The sequence below is a fragment of the Strix uralensis genome, chromosome Z (assembly GCF_047716275.1).
Source record: "Strix uralensis isolate ZFMK-TIS-50842 chromosome Z, bStrUra1, whole genome shotgun sequence".
NCBI classification, from domain to species: domain Eukaryota; kingdom Metazoa; phylum Chordata; class Aves; order Strigiformes; family Strigidae; genus Strix; species Strix uralensis.
In genome coordinates, this window is record NC_134012.1 from 22,366,995 (window position 1) to 22,389,971 (window position 22,977).

Below are 22,977 nucleotides of genomic sequence, written 5' to 3' on the forward strand. Positions count from 1 at the left end.
GCTGCTAGCAGCAGTGTTTGACAGCCACAACTGAACTCTGGGAGACTTCTGCATTCCACCCTTTCCCATCAACTCTGAACTCCTGCCCAAAATGACCCTGATCAATACAGGAATTATTCTGTGATGCAGAATGAGGAGGAGACGAGGAACATCCAGGCTGTGGATCGCTACAGGCACCTTTTTTTCTTCTCTCTTATGAATGTAATGTATAGCCAATTGCAGTAACATACAGAGCATCGATGCCAGTGGACAGTCACAGCAACAGGCAACAGTAACAGGTTCTAATCTCAAGGCAGCTTCCCTGGCCAATTTGGAGAAAAAACAAGAGCCAGCACTGCCTTGAGAGAGATGCTGTTAATGACTTGCTGGGGAAAAACTCTCCTGGTTTTGGAAGGGCAAGAGGGGAAGAGGGGTCCAGCAGCGCTCATGCACCTCCCCATTCTTGCTCATTCCCTTCCCCAGGCATGCATAGCTCGGGTTTTGCAAAACCCCCATGGTTCAGGCACTGATGCGGGCTTCTCCAGCTGTGGGTCAGGTGGGAGGAGAGCAAACTCCGCACTTAAGGCGTGTCAGTAAGGGGAGGGTGGCTGAATCACAACCAGGAACAACATCTTGTGCACTGGAGCATAGAGCTCACCAATCCAAGCAGCTCAGAGGGGATCGCAACACTGCAGGCTTTGCAAAGCACTCGGCTGGCTTCAAACGTAAGATCAGCCAAATGTTGATGAAATGAGCAGCAGGTGAAGACTCTATCCTGCCCAGACCACATTACCTGCCCTGCACCCATAGCCATGTTCAGCCTTGTTGCATATGCCAACACTGCATCCTTAAAAGTGTTAGAGCTGGTGAAACTTGCATGTGCCTTCTCTGATAAATGCTGTTTAAGGCAGAAGTGTAGTCATTGGTAAGTATAAACAGTGAGTGTTTTCAGAAAAATATGTGCTGGAAATACCATGGAATCATCAAACTTGCAGTAGGTCAGTCTGGAAAACCTGCCTGGTCGCTACTCTGTTCCCTGCCATGTATTAATGAAGTAACAAGCAATAGGACAAGAGGTAATGGCCTCAAGTTGCGCCAGAGAAGGTTTAGACTAGATATTAGGAAGCATTTCTTTACAGAGAGGGTTGTTAGGTGTTGGAATGGGCTGCCCAGGGAGGTGGTGGAGTCCCCATCCCTGGAGGTGTTTAAGAGTCACGTTGACAAAGTGCTGAGGGATATGGTAGAGTTGAGTACTGTCAATGTTAGGTTAATGGTTGGACTAGATGATCTTCAAGGTCTTCTCCAACCTTGATGATTCTGTGATTCTATATTCTCATGCACATAGAGCATTAATGAACACGATTATAATACCACAGTTTAGATTACCTTGTTCCCAGCCATGTATTCTCATGCACATAGATAAAGAATTAATGAACACAGTTACAATACCAGGGTTTAGATGACAGGACAGCAGAGAGAGCACTGGTCCCAGTAAAAATGCTTGTGGTGTCACCAGGCAACTAAGGAAACTGAAAGCCAATTAATTTTGGAGGAGGAGCATGTGGACTCATCCTCTGTTGTTTGCTTCTCCAAGAAGTTACCAGAGACAGAAAATCTGTACCCTTAGCCTCCCCCCACAGTTTACAGAACAGCTAGTAAAAACCCAACAGATCTGAAGCTTGTTGTGCTGGTTGGTTTGGGTCTTTATGATTTGAGACACAGCTGTGATCAATCCCCAGGCTACAAAGCCTGCCTATTAAAGACAAGCAGCTGGAGGCATGGGCTTTTCCTACAGTACTGAAATGGCCTCTCTGCCTTGCTGCATTCAACCCTAATTTTGCTAGCCTGTTATTGTTATGGCTACTGCTCTGAGCTCTGCAGAAAAATTGTGGGAAGTCAGCAAATATCACCAGGAGCTTTAAATGAAGGCCAGCAAAGGTTGATCTGAGTTTGCATCAGGTCTTCTCCATGCACCTCCCCTAACCACTGCTGCCGTGTTGGAGCTTACCTCAGTGTTGCGTCAATATTCCTTTCATTGTTAAAACACTTCAAAAGAAACTAAGGTCAGCTCTGATTGGCTTCCTTCAGTGTGTTGCTGAATCGTTATGCAGTTTGTTCTTTTCTGAAGAAAAAAAGCTGTATATTTCATTTAGAGCTGTAGAGGTACTTCTTGGAAGCAATTATTTTGCTGAGTAGAAGGATTTTGCAAGTGATTTGCTTACAATGTACTAATTGCTTTTCTGCCTTTTTTTTCTTTTAACCCAAAATTCCCTCAGTGGAGGGCCTTTTGCCTCAGAAGTCTCAGTTTATCTCATGCAGCTTCCCATTTGCTTTAGGTGCAAACCCACAAACATCTGCTAAAAAAACAACTGCAGAAGTCTTGTGAATTCATACATAAGTGTGTCTGTCCCAATATAATCTGATTTAAACTACTGTGAGCAGTGTTGAATTAAAACATCTGCATGATCCTGCAGGCAGTATTTCGGGTGTGTGCTAGAGGAGGAGTACTCACTGTAGGTGCTTTAATTAGCTGGCATTGCAATAAAATACAGTTTCTGTGTCCCCAGATTCCACCTCCTGGACATGTGCTGGTACCATTGAGCAATGCTGATAGGCACAGCCTGTCTACTTGGTGCTGTAGGTTTTTTAATATCAAGCAATTCAGAAGCTGGCAGCAGGAATTTGAGGAGGTGTGGTTTTTAATCATCATGGCCCTGTTTCACCCCTTCTGTTTCAATTTGCTGCTTCCTCAGCCCCATAGGTGAGCTGCAGACCTGTGCAGCTGCTGAAGGTAATTCAGCTGGAAATTGCCTTTATGATTTGGTAGCAGTCTTGGTCCTTCAGTTGCTGTTTCATCAGGGAACAACAGCTGGTGTTATGCTAGTTAGGTTTTCTATTTTGCAACCCGTACCCATGATTGCAACCCTGTTTAAAGCAGAGGGATGCAATACAGTAGATGTCCTTGACGTACTAAGACCTTCCTTTCACGACTGATAATCATGCAGAAACTTCTTGCGGTTTTCCACAGAGAGAGTGTGGAGGAGCCTTTCATTTTTCTTTTAGAGGCCTGCTTTCAATGAGACTGTTTCTACAACTGCTTCTGGAAGTCAGTCAAGTTGCAGTTTCTTTGATGGCTGGCTCCCTGTTTATAAGATGTCCCCTTTCTTTTAGCAGAAAGCTCAATCCTGCATCTAGAACCTGTTCCCATGGAGAGATCAAAGCAGCATGCTGTGCAGATGTGGATGGTGGGCATAGAGTGAAGGAGGAATCGGAGGGGATTAGACAGATCTAAGGGCCATTCAGAGCATGCAGAACAAATTAGGCTTGCTTTTTGGATGCCCCTGCTTTGTCATTCTCTGCATGTAGTATCAGGCTTTCCAAGTGTGAAGCAAATGCTTTCACAGGTATCTTCAGCCTCTGGCAGCCATTGGTGTGGCCTGTGCTGCACATAGCTGATCTGCCACATCTGATTGAACTGTTATTAGTAGTTATTTTAAAAAGTAAAGTAAGGTGATGTGAATTATTACCAGATCAGCTCAGTCCACATCTCAGAGAATTGTTTAAAATGTCTTTTGTATTTTGAAATCTTCTAGACTATTTCGTTTTCAACTGCCAAAGATTTTACATTGGATGGCATTTACATCCTTTATCCCTTGAGGACTGCAGTCCCTGGCAAGCAGAGAGTGCTAAAAGGGAAGAATTTCCAAGTTCTCGCCCTGCAGAAGCAGTGCGCTCCCCAGCAGGGAGCTTGCTGAGCACAGCCACAAGCTCTGCCCCGGCAGCAGTGTGCCTTCTCTGTGTCGCTGTGAGAGGTGAGCTGGCTTTGCCCTTAGTCTGGAGACAGGTGACAGTAGAAAATAATTACTGTCGTCTTTGGCAGTCTCATTAGAAAGGCCAAGAGTTCAGTGGGAACAGAGACAGCTTTTTCATGCCCAGCAGCAGAAGACCCAGGACATAGCCGAGCTGTGATCAAGGCATGCTACAGAGAAAGCGGCGATGTTAACGCCTCTTCCTTCCTTGCTTCGTAGATAGAGGCTGGATTTAAATGACCTTTGTCTGGCACTCCTCATGAAGACCCCTGAAAGAGATGAAGGTGGCTGGGAATCAGCCCAGTTTTGGCATTGAAAGTATTTCAGTATTCTGCTGCAACACAATTGCTCTTTCATGAGTAGGTGGGAGTAAGTGAACTGAAAGAAAAGACTTAGTGCTTTTTTTTTTTCCTTCACTATTATTGTTCCTTTTTATCATAGCCAAAATCTACAGTCTTTTATGGGGACACGAGCAAACTGTGCCAGTGGTCAAAGGAGTCACATCCTCAGAAACATGCAGATTGAGCAACCTTCAAAATACTATGATAGTGTGCTTTTTTGTGGTTTCAGAGGCTATTTACATAGAAATCTTTAAGCCACAGTGATGCAGGATGTGGTGCTAACACACTAACTGAAAGACAAGACTTTTAGGTGACATACTTTGCTTATCAGGGGTTAAATTTAGAACAAGAGAGCAGACTGCCAAAGGTAGAGTGCTGTTCCTGAAAACCAAGTGAAACACCACGATCAGTTCAGTATGCCAAATCAAACTCACATCTCCAATAAATGCATGAAATGTGGGAAAACTCAGTGATAGTGAGAGGACACATCACTCCTCTAACCCAGAAATGGTTTTAATGGCTAACCCTTTAAGTGGATGAGAGTGGGTTTCCCTGGTTTGTTGTGTTGACGGTGTCTAATGCATTCTGAATTTTTCCCTTTTTTTTCTGCTTGTCCTGACCTAATGACATAAAACAGAACTGTGCAAAGCATCCCTTCCCCAGTAGCTGCGCTCCCAAGGGTGTTCCACAGCTGTGTGCTGGTGAGAGAGAGGCCTAGCTGAAGACGCACCTTTTTTTCCCCGGTATAATGCATGGTTTGGCAATGTGATTCTTGAAGCTATGAGTTGAAATAAAGGCTAAATTTTATCAATACTGTGTTCTGTGTTTGCCTGAAGACTTTAAATCAATATAGATTCTGTAATGGTAAATACAAAGGAAATCACAGAGGAACTGCCACTGGAATCCAGGTATTTACCACCAGCAATGAAACATTTCCAGACTGGTTCACTGTATTTCCCATTTTAAGTATGGGAAATACTGTCGTTACCGCAGTAAAATTATATGCTGCAGGATGGTAAACACCCTTTTCACAGGGAAAAAAGTACCTACTGTACACTGTTGCAGTGCTTCTTTCTGCATTATAGTATTTTTAATGAATCCAGAGACTGGCTTCGTAGAAGTTGTTAAAATACTAATCTTTCATTCTGCCTGACACCTAAGACATAAGTTACAGTATGATGGCATCTCGTGCAGACAGGGAAAATCAGATGTTCCAAGGGAATTCAGAGGCATCTGTGAGTACCAAGAGGTAGCTGCATCCCTTTAAACCATGTCTCCAGTGTGGAAATATAGACGAAAAGCTGTATTTTCTGCCTAAGTTATCAGCCTCATCTAGGTAGGTTTAAATGAGTACGTGTAGAATCAAGTGCTAAAATCTGAAATTCACCCTTCTGATAAGCTGTCAGTATATACTACTACAAGCCAAGTGTGGATGGTTCTTCACTCAGTGCTTCTCTTGTGAAGTGCAATGCTGTGTCTGTCTGCTGTCCCCTTGTTTTATCACTGCTATTTGTAGACACCTTGCTGGTAGTCTGATAGCCCAAGCAATGTCCATACGGCTTTGACACTGCTTGGGTGGTGAGGTGCACAGGTGACTTATACTATAGCGCCATTGTTCATGTACAGTCTGTCCAAGGCTGCTTCTGCTTTAAGGCAGTATTTTGATTTGTTAACATTCAGATCAGGAGTAAAGGTATTTTGGGGGAGGAGGCTGTCCTATCATATCCAAAAGACAGACTCATTTTCCAGGAAGATTTATTCTGGAGTGACAACCCCTTAACCAAGAGGGCTTTTCCCCTGTTGTCCACTTCACGCTGGAGCTTGTGCTCTTCATTTTACCAGAGGAGCACAGCTGTCACAGTAGATGCTGCTTCTTAAAACTGTTTTTTATAAGTGGTCTTAATGCAGTTCCCTCGAGGGGTGTCTACCACATCTTAAACAACTATAATCAGATTAATTGCAGTATGGCTGTATAAAAATAAAAGCATACACAGTTTTCTTGCAGTTGAGGTAGAGCTGGTATATAATACAGTCATTTTAAGTGTCTCTACCTTTTTGTAACACTTTCTCCTATTCACAGACTGGTACTAGCACGGAAGAAACAAATTTTATTCCTATTAAGGAAGCAGAGAGAGACTAATATTTTTCTTCTAATATTATTAGTTTCATCTTATGTAAGAATCAAAGCAGTCCTTTACATATTAAATTGCATCCACCCATGCTTCATTTGGAAACTTGTGTTGCAACTGGAGCTTATCCAAACATAATACCAGTAACACTTCATGTCCTTAACAACAAAAGAAAATACAATTAAACAATCTCTTGTACCAAAGTTGTTTGAAATCTGCTAAACAAACTGTATTGTTTGAGTGTAGCATTGTGACCGTCCCTGGGAAAGTACCAGAGTGCCGCAGGGGGTATATGGATTTCCAAAAGAAAAGTGGGCAAAACAGGGTTTTTTCAACATGGCCGTGAATGATTTTTCTGTGATTGAAAACTGTAGGTACTAGAGAAGTGGTGAAACACCCAAGTCCCAAGCATGCTAAATATACCTTGCGGAGGCAGGCAGAACAGAGTCCGGTTTGTGAGCCCTGCCTGCAGGGTGCCAGCTGTCCGGCTCCTGCCTCAGATGACCTCCTGCGGTGAGCCTTCACGTTTGCGTAGGCACGTTCACGTTGCCACCAGACCTGGGCACCTCCAGCTGCCTCACATCCAGGACCTGAAAGCTTCACCCAGACCCCTGGTTCAGGGTCTTCTTGCCATTCAGGGACAAGTCTGTCCCCCACTCAGCACCCCAAGTCATGACCACAAGCAATCAGTGCCCATAAAGAGGATCCTGGGTGAGTTTGGACTAGAGGATGCAAGTAGGTTACCAGGTATGGATTGAAAGGCAGTTTATTGCTTCTAATTTTCCCCAGACATCTGTTGCCTGTTTTTCTTTGTCCTGTGTCGCAGTGACCCAGGGAGACCAGTGCCATGAGCCTCAGGAGCCTCTTACCAGCTGGGCTTTTATGCTTCTTTTCCAGCCAAGCTACCACCATTGATTTGGGACTGTAGGAGTATTTGTGTCCATAATAGAGCATAAAGGGTTGTCTAGAATGCCTGAAAGTTGAAAAAGACACCAAAATTTCCTCTGTGTGTCAGGTTTTTGGCAACAGCGAAACTCCACGGGGACTACTGTTTGTCTTTACACAGAGATAAATACTCAGATTGCTTTGGCAACAGGCAGGCTTTTATTCAGAGATTAGCTTCACATATCTTTATGAATTTAGAAACCAGTTGGAATCCTGACCATAGGCATTTAATGACTTCCTGTTTTTGTCTAAAATGCTTTTTATAGATAAAAGGCTTACTTTCTTCTTTTGTGGGAGGCAGTGGGGGGAGCACCGTTTCTCTCCTGCAGTCACTAGATCAGTGGCAAATTCCATTTTTCCTTAACAGCCTTTTGATTTCAGGGATTTAAATGAACATGGATAAATTGCCATGGGTTCAAGCTTTTGCTTTTCTTTTTGGAAAGTGGTTTGCACATGCCATTTTTGCAGGGTGTTCTTTAACACCATGATAAGCGTACATTTGAAACGAGGAGGTATTAGAACAGCTTTGGTTTGCAGGTGTCAGTTGAAAAACAGTCCTGGTCTCTTCCATTTGCATTAGCACTTGATTTCTCCTTCAGAGATGTCAGCCAAGGAATACTTGGGGGTGGCTGGATCATCTGGCTGGAGACCAGCAAACTCATTTTGCAGGACTGCAAGCAGCAGGCAGAGAATGACACCAAACAGGTGTTAACCTGAGGTAGAGTTTAATGAGTACCCATGAAATAAACCGGTCAGTTCTGACAGGTCGCTTCTGCCCACGTCTTATTTCCTCTTCAGTTTGTTTTGTTCTGTTATCGGTGGTCCCCAGGCTTTTCTGTCTGTTAGGGCCTCAAATTTCAAAAATTTCAAATACTACAGAGATACGCAAGGGCTTGGAGACCCACATGGTATCTGAAACATCTGCAGCTGGTGCCAGGCTCTGTGGAAAGACCACCCAGGGTCCAGGTGGGAAGGCACCCAGCAGATAGGACCTTCAGAAGGAAGGCCAGGAGGCCAAGTGTACCCTGCCTCCAGCACTGAGCAGCAAGCACTCAGGGGCAGTGATCGCAAAATGCAGACGAGAGCGAGCTCACGAGGACTCCCACGGTTGCCATTTATGAGTCTTACTGAGGGAAACCTCCTCTTCATTACCTCTGGTCTGGGCTTGCAAACTGCAGCAGGAAGAGAAAACCAAAGGTGTCGGCCACCACGACAGACAGAAGGGCATAATGGCTGTAGATGCTGCCCCACCAACCACAGGCGTTTTTTGTCTGAGCATCTCCATGCTCAGAGACAGTGGTGGTGCAGCTAGTAGTGGCAGTGATGTTGTTGGCTAATGGTTGTTGTCAGCACCTTGTGAAATGCCACGGTGGGTCAAGTGTATCTTCTGTTGGCCCTACATCCAGCAGGGGTAGATGCAGAAATGTGTTTGGTTTAAAAGGAGGGCTTTGACCTAAAGATCTCACCAAGGAATTTGTGAGAGTGAGTATTTAAATGATAAATTGTCAGGAGCAATGTGGTGATGTGAGCATTGGAAGACAACAGGGAGAGCAGAGGCCAGCCCGTAGTAAAGGAGTCTGTATGCCGGCAGCAGTATCAGCTGTGGTCAAGATTGTATGTCCATTTAGGAAGAGTTTTTTACTTTATTTTATTTTTCCTGAAAAAAAGAAATTGATGAGGATTAAAGGGATGAACAGACACAGGTGAAATACTAAATACTAGGGCCCAGAATGAGGTGATGCTAACATACACTGACACTTCACTCTTTGTGGGTAAGGTTTGCTGGTCCTCCCAGCCCAGCTAGAGCACAGGCAGAGCCCTAAGGAAGTTTCATATTAAGTCATTAGCATATTTTAAACGGGATACATAGTTTAAGAGGGAAGCATCTAGGTTCCTCAGAGAGGAGGTGATTTGTTGACAAAGATAGCCATAAATTCTGTGCACAGGAGTTCAAAGGTGAAGGCAGATGTTTTAAGCAGAAACACACTGTATTCCTGCTGGGAAGGGGAAATACGTTTTGGAGCAAGACATGATTTCTGTGTTCCTACACTCTCCAGCCATTGTTTTGTGCAAAGTCTAACCAAACTCAACAGCTCAAAATCCCAGAACAGGATTCATGAGGAGGTTGGGGTGTGTGTGTGCATATAGCTGTGGTAGGAAATCGGGGAATGGATGCAGTACTAGCAGAAACAGTTTATATTTAAAAATGCCTTTGCAAACCATGGGTGTAGCAGACTGAAAAATCTGGCAAACCTGTCAGCTTGTAACATGGAGTTCAGATACTTGGAAAAGCTGGGGTCAGGATTTTATCTATAACCTGGATGTTCAGAGCTGTTCAGCTCATGGGAGACTAGAATGGGGGACCCCAGGGATGACTCATTTGTAGTGTTGTGAAAGACAAGCTTATAGCTTATACCACCCAGTTCCTTCCATATGCCCCCTAGTTGTGTATTTTCTCTTACTTGCTTGGGTCCTCTTGCTCCAAATCAGTTTATGAGAAGTACATGCAAGATACTGTTGCATGAATATGAATGTAGATTTTATTTAGCTTTGCTTTGTTTCTCATTTCCTATTTTACACTGCTGGAGATATCCCCCCTCCCTTTCACACACAGTCCCACCAGAGAAATGTTTGGCTTGAAACCCAAAGGAGCCATTGTGTCAACGTCTCCCAGACACATGTCAGAGAAAGCAGCATTTTGCACTCAATCAAAAACTGCAGGAGTATGCTATGAATCTCTCATTCAGCATTCATACAGCTTCCTTAAATAAAGACACCTTAAATAAATGAAGGGGTTTTGATATCACCCTTTTCAACAAGACCATTCTTACTAGCACGCTGCATCCTGCTCTCCCCTGCCTGGGGTATTTTTCAAGGACTGTCTCTCACTGTCATCCTCCCCAAGCCTTTTGGAGTCTGTGGATGGAGAGGCAAGCCTTTCATATCTGAAGTTCTGCAGGATTTGCCAAATTCAGCGTAGGATTATTCTACATTTGTTAATCTGGTCCATATGTCAAAGTCACATTTTATTTTTTCATGGAAACATTTGATGCGTGGAAGCAAACCTTCCCCAGTGTTGACTATTTTCAGCAGAAACTACAAAAAACAGCAACAACTGTGTTTTCATCCACCAAGAACTATAAGCTATAGTGTAGTAATGTTGTGGCAAAATTAGGGAAAATTATGTCAGACTAGAATTAGAAGAATTACTCCTACACTCTGTATGTTTACCATGTGATAAATGATCTTCATGGATCTTTTGCATATATGTGAATTCAGCATTCATTTTAGATTTCATTCTCTAATATTTGTGTCTGGGGAAAACAATACATAGCTATAAATAAGCACTATTTCATTCAGTACTTATCTCTATTCATGCTATGCACAAGATAATACTCAGTGTGATAAGGAGTGTTATTGATAGAGCTTACAGATGGCTAGGGCATAAAGAAGTGCAGTTGTGTTGCAGCTGAAGAGCTTCCTCCTCAGCTAGCATAGCAAGTGGATTTCCCTACTGAGGGTGGGATTGTATTGTGACATGGAAAATGCCAGGCATTTCTGTAGCCCTTTTTGGCTATGGTTTTGTTAAATAAAACAAATCATCTCCCCATAGCATTGCTTTCAGCCTGCAGAAAGTGCAGCAAGACCTTTCTCCCTGTTGGTAACTGTCAGTGATGCTCAATGTCCTTTCCTCTCTTGGTCACTGGTGTCCCAGTGGAAGAGGTGGTGTAGCTGCCCATCACAAGTGCCACTCTGAGAACAGGAGGGGATTTGGAGAGGCCAGTGGGTGGACAAGAGGAGGTGGGCAACAGCGGCAGAACATAAATGTCCCTGAAGTTCAGCTGGAGTGGGTCTTTTCTGTCTGTCATAGGGTAGTGCCTTATCCTGTTTCTGTAATCTTAACAAAACTGCAAGCACAAGTGAGATTTTTTTTCCACATTCTCTCCTCACACTCCCTAAAAGAGGCCCTTTCCATATTTTTCCCTTCCATATGGACTTCTCCGTATGAGGAATTTGCAGGGTGGATGTGAGCCCACCCATGCCAGAGATCAGTAAAGTTAGGGTGGAAAGTAAAGATGGGTGGAAGAAGGCATATGAAAGGGATGCAATATGGTTAAGCAGGAGAACAGGGGTGTTTCAGAATAGGTGTGCACTGACAAGAGCCACATCCCACTGAAGCCTCCAAGGGACTGCGATGTGTGACTTGGCAGGAGCAAAAGTGCTTCTTTTATTTTGCTGTTGTGAGTTAGAGAAAACTAAATGTTCATGGAATAAACGCAGACTTACACTGTCCAAGGCAAAAGGAAAAAAATAAAAGTGCTTCTTAGGAAATGCTTCACCTGCTAACCTGAGAAGTTTCATGAATAGCCATCCAGTCTCGTATTCTAGTAAGAGTGACTAGTTCATCAGTGTTTATTCTCATGTAGCTTGTTTCTTTTCTGCTGCTGGTTTTTGGAGTTGTTTTCTCTTTTGTTTTTTCAGTCACTCATTTTTGTGTGATTTGTCATGGTTGACATGCCTACTGCCCACAACCGTTTTTACTCTCTTGCAATCAGATCTTGCTTTGAGGCCATGCCATGCTTACCTAGCAGTTTGCAAGCATCCAACTACCATGGAAATACAGTCTGCACTGGTGCACGAGGCAAGAGTTCAAGACAGATGTGATGTAGTCATATAATGGTCATTGGAAAGCCCCCAGTGGACTTCTGCCACAGCAGAGCAAGACAGACTATGCACAAGAAGTTGGAGGTTCAGCCCTGGGTGAGAGGTGTCACATAGCAACAGCAAATGAGATTAGTGTCATGACTGCTTTGTTGTAACTCAGATTTCCTGCTGTAAAACATGCTCCTCAGTTTATAGGGACCCTTCCCCTCTTGCCTCCTTGAATCTTTTTAAAAGATGCAGTGCCATTTCTCCAGTTCCCTTGGGCTTTCCTGTCTCATGGCTAGCCATTCACCCCTCAGCCTGATGGGCATTTCCTCCTCACCCAGACCTCTCTTGCCAGACCTGCAGGACAGACCTTGGCCATGCTCCATAGGGGTGTTCCTCCGGCTGCAATTGAACAGCTCGGTCAGCTTCGTGCAGTGCCAGCACCTCTAAGGACTGCCAGGGTTGGAGGTGTCATGCCAAGGTGCTATCTGTCCAGGCAACACAGTGCTCTTCAGCCACTCAAGGACATAACCATCTGCAATTTTATTCACGCATGTTGACATGCCATGTCATGGCATGACAATGACATAACCACAAAGATGAGCAGATTTGATTCACTGAATGCAATAGATCTGCTTTATATGTCATTATAATGTGGGTTTGACTGGGTTTGTAAAATGTTAAGATGCACCTGGAAATTACACTGTGCTCTCAGTTCTGTTTCTGAGGAGAAAAATATATCAAGATTTTGGTGTATGCTTAAGGCTTTTCAGTATATTGCAGTAGGAAGCTTTTGGTTCTCATTGTTTTATTAGATGTGATATTTTTAGGTCTTCATTCTTGATGAAATCAATGCACAACAGCTTTCTGGAAAGGGGAGAATTTAACCTCACTTTTAGCTTAGTATCACTTTGCTTTGACAAATATTCCAAGTGAGAAGTAGAAAAAATAAACTTCAAGCTTTTTTTTCTTCCAGGGAAAGAATTCAGTGTTTAACAGATTATATTTCCTAAATCTAAAGTAATAGGAGGCTGACATTTTTATGTTCCTTGCATTGTACCTAACTCAAACATGCCCTTACTATGAGCGATGTTTTCCAGTATTTTCCAGGGCACTGACAGTTAAATAACAAGTGAGAAAACCGGAGACATTGTTTGTGTCACCATTTGCAAGCACTTAACTTAATAAGCTGCAGGAGCCATTAGCATGGTGGGAAGTTTTGCTAGGAAAATCCCAGGGGCTAAAGTAAAACAAAACCCTAGACTGAATGGGGCTGGCTTCAACAGCTTTTACTTCCCAGTAACAAATGAGCTGTCTGTTCAGAAGCTGTTCAGAAGCCTCGTTTGCGCAAAGGTGCGGTCCTGGATGCTCCGTGCTCCTCTGCTGCCACTGCTGCCTGCGGAGGAACCAGGTTGGAAAGTCGGCCTGCTCTGCAGCTGGGGGCCAGGGCAGCAGAAAGCCCGCATTACCCCGGGCGGGTCTGGAGCTGGGCAACATGGATTTCATCTCCTTCTGACACTCTGGCTGCCAGTGCATCACTGACCCAGCTCCAGGCCTGGCATGAGCAGCAGGGTGACACTGCAGAATAATGACTTCCATTCTCTTCCAGAGCTGGGTGGGAAAGCAACCCTTTGTTTTTATCTTTTTTCAGTGTGGCATGAGCTGCACTGAACATTTAGTTGCTTGCTCAACCACAGTCCACTTTTTCTTGAGTGCAACCATGTCAAGCCTCAGCGTATAGGTTATTGGATCTATCTGGGATACTGAGAGCACAGAGAGGCTCAGAAATTCCACCTAAGACCACTGTTCAGTGCAGTGGGCTGCATGTGGACTTTTGTCAAAGACTTTGGGGCTTTCTCAGAGGCAAATGCCTACCTCCCCCAACGTACTGCTTTTAACAAACCCAAAAGTGATAGCAACGAATGTTCTGTTTGGTGTATTTCGTTTCTCAACAACAGAATTGAAAAAAAAAAACCACACCAAAAAAATTGTTGGAAAATTGGAAGCTTTCAATTGCAACTTTGAACAACTCCAGGAGAACTTTCCTGTCAGCTTCATTGTTCCAATATTGGACTTTTCTGCTACAGGCCTGATGAGGATGCTGTCATCATCTTTTGTCCTTGACTGTAGATCCCATGACTTGCAGTGTTCCCATCTCTGATGTTGTTCTCCCGAGGCAGCCTGTAATGAAGAAAATACATGCTCAAGCTGGAACAAAGTCCACCACTGCCTCATTAGCTAGGAGGTTGAACACAACACGCACAGTTTCAGCAGTGAGTGGTTGAATTTGAAAGATTGTCTTGGTTTCTGCAGAAACCAGCTCAGCAGAGCTGCTCCATGCAGAGTGCAGTCTCTCTATCAATGCTGACAATCCTGCAAATAAAGAGATGCAGTTTTCTACTCTTCTGGGAACAAGGTACAAGAAAGGGATAAAAGACTTTAGTCCTTTGCATGGGTTTCAAGTACTCCTTTCTAGGACTGCTGGAATCCGAAAGATCTGTAGACAAAAGCTATGAAGTGGATTCATGTGTTTGATGCCACCTCGGCGTGGGAGAGTTTCATTCCTATGCTGTTAAATTGCTGCCAGCCCCTAACAAAGTCATTTGGCGAAAGACATCGGTGCTTTGCACTGACAGCTGGCAGTTTGCCTCCCAGCTTCTGTACCGTTGTGAGCTGTGTTGGTTGGCAAAGTGATAGGCATTGAGTGGCACCGTGGCACCATATGTTGCAAGCAAGCTCAGTTTAGGGATACTTTTTGGTATGTAGGAAGCCTGTGTGTGGTTGCCTCGTTGGCAACCAGTGTCTGTGGCCTGGCACACCCTGCATATTTGCAAAGCCCTTTGGAAAATGTTCTTCTGTTTGATCTAGGTGGGTTTGGTATCCAAACAGAAAGGTGTCTGCACAGTTTACAGCCGCCACTGCCCAAGCTGGAAATAGCAGGCACTTCCTTGGCAGGCGCAGCAAAATGTCTGCATGCTGTGGAAACTGACTATAGTCAGCTGCTAGACCTGCAGAGAGCATCGCTGCAGAAAAAACAGGGGCAGTATGTTAGCAAATAAATACCACAGTGACAGGAGAACCTGTTTGAAAACAGCACTCACGGGGTAGTACTGGGAAGCCCTTATTGCTACTGCCTGCACTAAGCCTGCCCACTGATGATAAGACCTTGGTTTCCACCTCAGTCAAGCATGTCAGCCTGGAAAATCTCAGGAGCACCATCTTCGTTCTGACATGATTGGTGTGTAAGGGCTTCCCCAGCAGTGCGTGTATTTAAAACCTTTTTAACCTTGCAAGGAGCTAGCATCTTTGTTTAACTCAGTACTCCCAATAAAGTGCAAGGCATTTGATTTCATTTCTGCACTGAACTCTGAATTTTGTTCTGGGCTTTGTTCTCCTCAGAGCTTTGTAAAGCAGAGAAAGGAGGGGGAAGCATTTTAATCAGGGTAAGGCTCTTTGGCATTTACACTATTGAAGCCTGAGGAGCCTCTGAATTTCTATTGAATGGAGCCCTAAGAAAAGAAGTAGATCTGTTGAAGGACGGCATTTCAGTGCAAGAAGGATGTGTGTTTAGGACTTTCCATTACATAATGGGGCTGAAATGGATTAACAAGACCCAGGCTTTCTTTTTCTTGAGAATTGCTCCCTGCAACACTCTTTTTCTATTACTGATGCTTCAGTCACAGCACTCACAGAAAGGTTTTCTTTGTTGTTATTAGTTTGAGAAGTAAATTGCAGCATTGTTTCTCCTGATCAAGAGATTGATTAGTCAGAGGTCTCTAGCTGAAGGGAAAAAATGTTCCTCATTATCAACTTTAAATGCAAATGTATTTGCCAAGCAGAGTTTCAGATGGTGAGTGTGGGGGGGAATGACTTGCTCTTTTGATGTGCTGCCCATAACCATTTACAGATCTTTGAAAGGCATCCCTCTCATCAGGTCAGTGAAGAAATAGTGTGGGAAAGATATTCTTGAGAGAGAAAATTAACCGTTGCCGCTTCCAGTTGTATGGTTCTCACAGTGTTTTGACGAGTAATGGTGCATTAGTGTATTTGTGAGTTTTGTTGTGTTTTGTCCTCTCTTTCTCTTCTTAGGTGCTTTCATAATCTGCTGGACCCCAGGATTAGTCTTGCTGCTCCTTGATGTTTGCTGTCCCCAGTGCAACGTCCTGGCCTATGAAAAATTCTTCCTGCTCCTGGCAGAGTTCAACTCCGCCATGAACCCCATCATCTACTCCTACCGGGACAAGGAGATGAGCGCAACCTTCAAGCAGATCCTCTGCTGCCAGCGCAGCGAGAGCACCAACGGCCCCACCGAAGGCTCGGACCGGTCGGCATCCTCGCTCAACCACACCATCTTGGCTGGCGTCCACAGCAACGACCACTCAGTGGTGTAAAACCGCAACCAGTCACGAGGCCGACGAAGAGCAGCAGGCTATGTCACAGAGCGGGGTGGACGCACAGCCCTGGGGAAGGTAACCCACTCACAAGGTTTTCTCAAACACTAATGGACTACAAGTGCTTCTTTTCCAGGGAGCCCAACACACCGGCACAGTCCACCCCATCCGGAAGACTGGCCATGCTGCAAGGCCTTTGATTTCTACTTTCAAAAAGTAGGAGGCAGATGCCTTGTGGCAGAGGTCATCAATAGCCCATGGAGAGCCTCGCTGAGACTTTGTCGGACTTCGCTGCATCTTGGTGCCAGTCTGAATCAACTCTGATTAATTAAGCTTATACCTGCTTCACTGCATTTACATGTAGCCACTTAGTCTTTTTAAAAAGGGAGTAAAGGGGATAAAAGTATGCCTATCATTTAATAGACATGTAATATTTATCACCATCAGCATGCTTGTGATGAACATTTTCTGTGCAGGGAGTAAAATTGTGCTCTAGTCTTCATATCCTTAGCCACACTGCCGTAACTACAGTAAAAACAAAAGTATTTTTTTCTAATACAAGCAACAGGAAGATGATGGAAACTGACTCTTCTTACCTTCATTACTGGTGTTAGAGAGCATGCATGTTCTGTGTGTATGCAGATTGTTTTAATTATGAAAAAAAAAAAAGAAGCTCATTGTAAAGTCTGCAGGAAAGTAGAAAAGCATAGACTGTATTCCAGTGTTTGTTTAGATTATGAAATAAACAGTACTCTAGTCACAAGGTATTTAATGTTCTTCTTTGAAGTGCAGTATGAAATGTGTAACATGTGAGGGGTCCCAAGCTTTTCATGGACAAGTTCTTAAAGCAGGACAAGTCCCTAAGGCTCTTAAAGGGCTAAGGTCAGGTTGGTAGATTTTAAAAAATAAGTATCGTGTTGGAATGCTTTTCTTGTTCATGGCAGAAAGCAAAGGGATTTTTAATGTGAAAAAAATGTATACATTTTTATGGAACCTTTCTTGTCATGGAAAACAAAACACCTTCTGCATTTTTGGACTAAGAAATATTTGTAGGGTATCTCTTCAATGATGTATCAGTCATTTCAAAAGCAGTGGACTACTAAGAACCAAGGTAGAATTTTATTTTGTAAAGTCAAGACAACATAGGTAGTCGTCTATTGCAAATGACTGGACCATGCTACATGTAATAGCCACACATGCACATTGTTATGAATAGCTAAGCTAAGAGATGGATTTTTTTCATATATGGCTGTTTCAATGATAAATGCCACTTGTGTGAATCTCACTTACCAAGAATCAGTGACATTAATCAAAACTCCTGGACAGGGGTAAATGTGAGCAAAAATGGGATCTTGCTGATAAAAAACTTGGGACCTTTCTCTGGGAAACTGTGTGTTCTCCTAACAGTGTGAAATATATCAACAGTAAATTCCTGGGGCCATTTTCCTCATTGTAATTTGCCTCTATAACAAAAAAAAAAAAATATCAGAGCTGTATCCTTCAATGTACCATACTGGAATGTAACACAGGCACAATATTCTCCCATTTGGGCAGGTAAGAAATGGAGGGGAAAGGGTCAGCCCAGCAAAGAGCAGAGTTTTTAGCATCTCTTGCATGGAAGAGAGGCTTGGATTTTATGCTTCCAAGCATAAAATTGCTTGGAAAAGGCAGTTCCTTGCTGAGGGAGGGAAGACCAGCAAGTGAGCAAAACCTGTCTCCACTGAATAAAGTGAGAGTTTTGCCACTGCTTTCCATAAAACTGAAATTCACCTGTACTGTCAAGCCAAATTTGTGTGGACACAGTGGAAGATGGAGTGGGCAGAGGGGATAGACACAACATTATTGGCCAGTTGACCAAGGTATTGAATGTCGCACTTGCTTTGGACAAAACAGTTCTTTTTTCTGACTGTGTTTGAGAGCAAGTAAAGGTTGATTTGTTTTTTATCCACATAACTGTACTGAGAAGGAGAAAAACAGGCTGTGTGAACTTTTTCATTTAAAAGCATCTGCTTGCTACGCCACTCATAAATTTTTCTTAGTGCCTGCATGATGTTTGAACTAGTGCAGGTAAACGGAAGAAAGGAGAGGGTCAGAGCCTCCAAAGACAGGGGATGTCTGACTGAAAAACAATTTCCTTTTCTCAAGAGTGCTGAGTTGCTTTCTTCCCTGGATCCAGGGGGAGAGCGCTTTTTTCTGTTCTCAACTTCCCCACAAAAGCAGGACATCATGGACACTTTATTTTGGGGGGGGGCTTGCCCTTTTCAGATGTCCTTTTTACTGCTGTTTGCATGTTCTTTATTGAATCTCTCCTGGATAGGGTGGGAGGATGATGTTAAGAAATAACATTATCCTGGTTTACAGTGCTGAAAGTGTGGTGGTTTTGGAGAAGCCATGAGTGAATAATTTTAAACCAGGGGTGCAATCATTTATGACACGTGGGTGGGTCCAGAGGCCCCTTGTGAAGACAGATGCCCAAAGAGGCTTTGTTTTTCTCATTGTAGTTGCAACAGGTGGTAGTTGCTACCCAGGTACATCGATCAGCCCTTCTCCAAGGAGGCACTCAACAATTCAAGAAGCTGGACCTTTTGAACTCTTAATAGCAGTTAAATTTCAGTTGTGGGGTAGATTAATCCGGGAGCACTTCTGGCAGCAGGTGCCTTTTTCTTCTAATAGGTGAAGTGCAATGCTTTAGATCAATGGCAACAGGATTCAAACATTGCTTGTGTGATTCCACTAGACGAAATCACTGAGCATGTGGATGCTGTTTAAAAATTTAATTAGTGCTTTGTTTTGTTGACATGATCTCCCTATATCCTTGAGAAATCTGATCTGTGGATGGAGTGTTGCTTTGCAAGCTAATGAAATTAAATCTGCTGTGAGCAAAGAGAATAAAAACCAGAGCTTGGAATAGAAGGATTCATTTGCTCTCTTCTTCAGAGTGGTTCCCATGCCACTTGGTTTTGTCTCAGATTTTTTTTAACTTTTGTTTCTCTGTCCAGATTTTCCAGCTTCATTGTGCAGTTGTAGAACTCACTTCTGCTATGTGAAAACATGGTGCAAAGTACTTAGAGAAAAAAAAATTGCTCCACTTATTTTTACTTATCTCAAATCCTTCAAAAGGTTTTAGAAGACTTCTTAAAATACCAACGATCCTCCCACAGTCATTAAAATTCTTCTGTTGCTGGCTGCCTCTGGTCCAAGTAAAGCCTCTTGAAGTTCAAATGTAATGGTGTTTGTTTCAGCAATTGTAGTGGTGGGGAGTTGTGTATTAAAAGGAATATGGTTGATGAAATCATTTGCAGGTCAAAGAAAATGTTTTTCCTACTTTGTTTTTTCAGTGGCAGCACAAGTCTGAAAACTAATTGAAAAGATTTCCTTTGAATGAAGGATTATTAAGTAGAATTTTAACTCTCTGTTGCTATCACAGAGAGGCTGGGAGACCCATTGGTCCACAGACCTGTCAATCACAGCACTTACATGAAAAGTTGAAAATACGTTCTGTGTTTGACACACATTGCATTTCTTGTCAACCCGTTTTTTGCTCCATGTTCTCTGAGATCCCTTGGTAGCTTCAGGCTGGCTGCTAACCTGGGTGCTCAAAGCTGGGCAGATAGCTGACACAAGGAGAAAGGGCAGACCAATCTAGAGCTTTTTTAGTGATTCCTAAAACCAAACACACCTGTCTGTCTGTAGTGCACCAGTAAGGGGTTTTTCTTAAATAGTTGCCTCAAGATCCACCACTGTTTTTTTAACTCTGCCTTTCCCAACTAGTCACAGCTGTGGCACTGCTTGAACAAGCTGGCATTGAAGGCTGCTTGTATGCCACTTGGTGAAGAAAGGGCAGGCATGCTATGTTCGTGGTGCAAACTAAGCCTGGGTAACGGGTATCAAAGAGGAAGGGACATATTTTTATGTCCAGTATCTTAATTCTGCTTCCCCTCCAAAGTAACGTTTCAATGTCAGCATAAATTTCTCCAAGTATGTCATTGCACTGAGATGAAACTTTGCAGGTCACTCCAAGGCGTATGTCTTTTGGTCTGTACCTCTGTGGTGGCCAGGTGCGGGTTGGCCATGGCCAGTCTGGGTCCCAGGAACAATCTGTCATGGGAAACTCAAGTGGGCTCTGCTTCTGAAGCAGACTTTATAGCTTCTACTGACCTCTGTGTTGCCCCAGAAGTATGCTGCCAGATACCAGGCTTAGCTACTGTAAAGCCAGTGGGGGTTCCTCTCTGTGATGCTGCCACCACTGGCACTGTCTGTTCTCACTGCAGTAGGTGTCCCCGGACTAAAAACATGCTGCTTTTTCTGTGAAAGAGATAAAAGCCCACCCAGCAGATTGTTCTCCCCAGGTGGGATTAAAGAGTACATCTGCAGAGAGTCTTTACTGCAAATACCCGTAGCCTGTCTTTCAATCATTGTGAATCAAGGTGATGCAAAGCAGATCTGGCAAAGGCATTTCTCTAGTGCACCGTCCCCACCCCACACCGCAGCATGACCCTGTCCCCATTGTACCTGTTGTTCCTTTGGGTCCCCTCTGACCATGAGACTGGACGGAGCTGGCAGAAGTCAGCCTTAGGGCACTGGCTCTTCTCCACCAGCTGCAGAAGTAACATAACCCAAATATACAGGCTTTTCCTTTCTCATTCTCTTAAGGGTTTTACTGTTGAGCAATTTGCAATTACAAGCCTACCTATCCTGTCCTTTCCAATCAGTTCTTGCCATTAGCAATCCGTCTGTGCTATACACTTATGTCTGAATGGAGAGGCTTTGCAACTGCAATCTCATTTGTTCAGCCAAATTGCCCAGGCTTTACCGTTTGATTGGAAGGCCACTTCCAATAGATAGAGAGCTTAAAGAGTATAACTCTCACACCTGTCCAGCCATGCCTCCTCAAGAAAATGTTTTTCTTTCTCCCATTTTCTTCTCTTAGAGGATTTTCAAGAAGTTATTCACCCAGCTCCAGTTTTCTATGTCTATCAAGGAGAAAAAAAGAGGTTGATATAAAAATAAACAAACAAACAAGGATATTAAACTATGCTGCTGTCTTCTGTGGTATATGGAAATCCAACCCGCTGATAAGCTGCCAGCATTTTAACAAGAGCCTCCATGAAATGCTATTTGCCTGTGATAAATTTTTGATAACCAGAAGTGTATGTGGGAGACTCAGGAATCTGTTAATTTGTTTTTCTGTTTAAACAAAACCATGTTTATAACTCACAAGTATGGAGAGAGCCAATGAGGTTTGGCAAACAATTTTGCTATTAAGTGCACTTACTGTAAATGTTTAGAGGTTGTATCTAGTACAATAAAGTATTTAGCATGTGTAATTTGGAGTGTGCAAGAAATACCCTTTGTTGGGAGAGCTGGTATTTTGGATGTGGAGGGGAATTATTCAAAAAGCATGTCTGTGTGGAGGATACGGGCTGGTCTGTTCCAGGAGATAACATAGGGCTGAAACCCAGGGACAATGAAGGGACACATTATTTCATGTATATCACTTAATAATCTGTTCCTGATTTCTACTTGCCTACCTTCCTTCCTTTCAAGTCCACATTTGTGCCTTTTAACCTCAGGCCTCCTCTTGTTGCTACATAGAAAAGTTCTCCTGCACAGAGAAAACAAACCTGTTGCTTCTCTTCCCTCTCCCTCTTCTTTCCTTTCTCCCTATCCCTTCTCCCTTTTCCTTCCTTTCCTTTTTTGCTATGCATAGACAATGTTTGTACTAGAATGTGTCCCCAGTTTTGATTTAACCACAGAAGGTCATACATTGACTAAACCAAAGCTGGTTGCCTTATATATAGAAATGAATGTGTCCACACACAGATTTGCAAAGCCACAGGAGGAAAAACTGGGGGGGGGGGGGGGGAAAGGATTATTTCAATGCTGTTTGAGCATAGCTGATTTAAGACTCTATTTTTATGCTAATTCCTATTTCACATTTTGAAGAAAAGAGGTCTTGGGTAAAGGGTTGATTAACCCCCTGCCTTTTGTTAGAGAAGCTAATCACTTGTATACTGAGAGAAACTAAATGTCTGATTCAGCAAAATAGCAGAAGATAAAGGTGGTGCTCCTAAGGTAAAATTGCAGTACTAATCACTCCGGCCATTATTAAGGACAAAAATATAAAAAGGGAAGAATTTTATTTTTTCCTTTCCCTAAACCCTGGTGATTCATGACTAATACCCTGGTGCTGGGCTTTTCATGACATGGCATGTGTGATGTAAAGCAGCCCCATAGAGCTTGATTGCTGGGCATAACGAGCAGAAAGCCAAAATACACAGTTACTAAATAAATCACGCCTCATGAAAACGCAGTGCAATGCCTCTGGGATTTTTTGTTTTAAGCCCTGGATCACCATTTGCTGGCAAAGTCAGACTGTTTATGTGGCAATCCGTTAATATTAAATACACAACACGTGCAGCGACACAGGACGCAGCATCAATGTGCAGTAGGCAGCAAGCAGAGCAGGAGCATGGAAAGCCAGCATAGTTGGGATGATGATGCCCAGACCCTGCAGCACACTCCCCCGCATCGCATGGGCCAACCCCCACAACCTGCTCTGTGCCTTTTGAGATCTGCCCCTCCAGGCCAGGCATGGCTGGGAGGACAGGACTGCTGCAGATGAGCTGGTCCCAGCAGGAGCAGATGCAAATTAGCCTCTTCCACTTTTGTCTAAAGTCTTCCTCTTCTTAACTGCTTAGCCTTCACGTGGTTATGGATCTGCCACTCCCCC

General features: G+C 43.6%; 1 protein-coding gene across 5 annotated transcripts in view; it reads left to right on the forward strand.

The window, feature by feature from the left end:
* Nucleotides 1-21,571, forward strand: part of LPAR1 (lysophosphatidic acid receptor 1) — an 81,304-nt gene extending 59,733 nt beyond the window's left edge. For all 5 annotated transcript variants that reach the window (XM_074856466.1, XM_074856467.1, XM_074856465.1 and 2 more), the window contains one exon: nt 15,943-21,571. In XM_074856466.1, the coding sequence (XP_074712567.1) occupies nt 15,943-16,244 (302 nt within the window). In that variant the 3' untranslated portion in view covers nt 16,245-21,571. The remainder of the gene's footprint in view (nt 1-15,942) is intronic.
* Nucleotides 21,572-22,977: the final 1,406 nt, after the last annotated feature.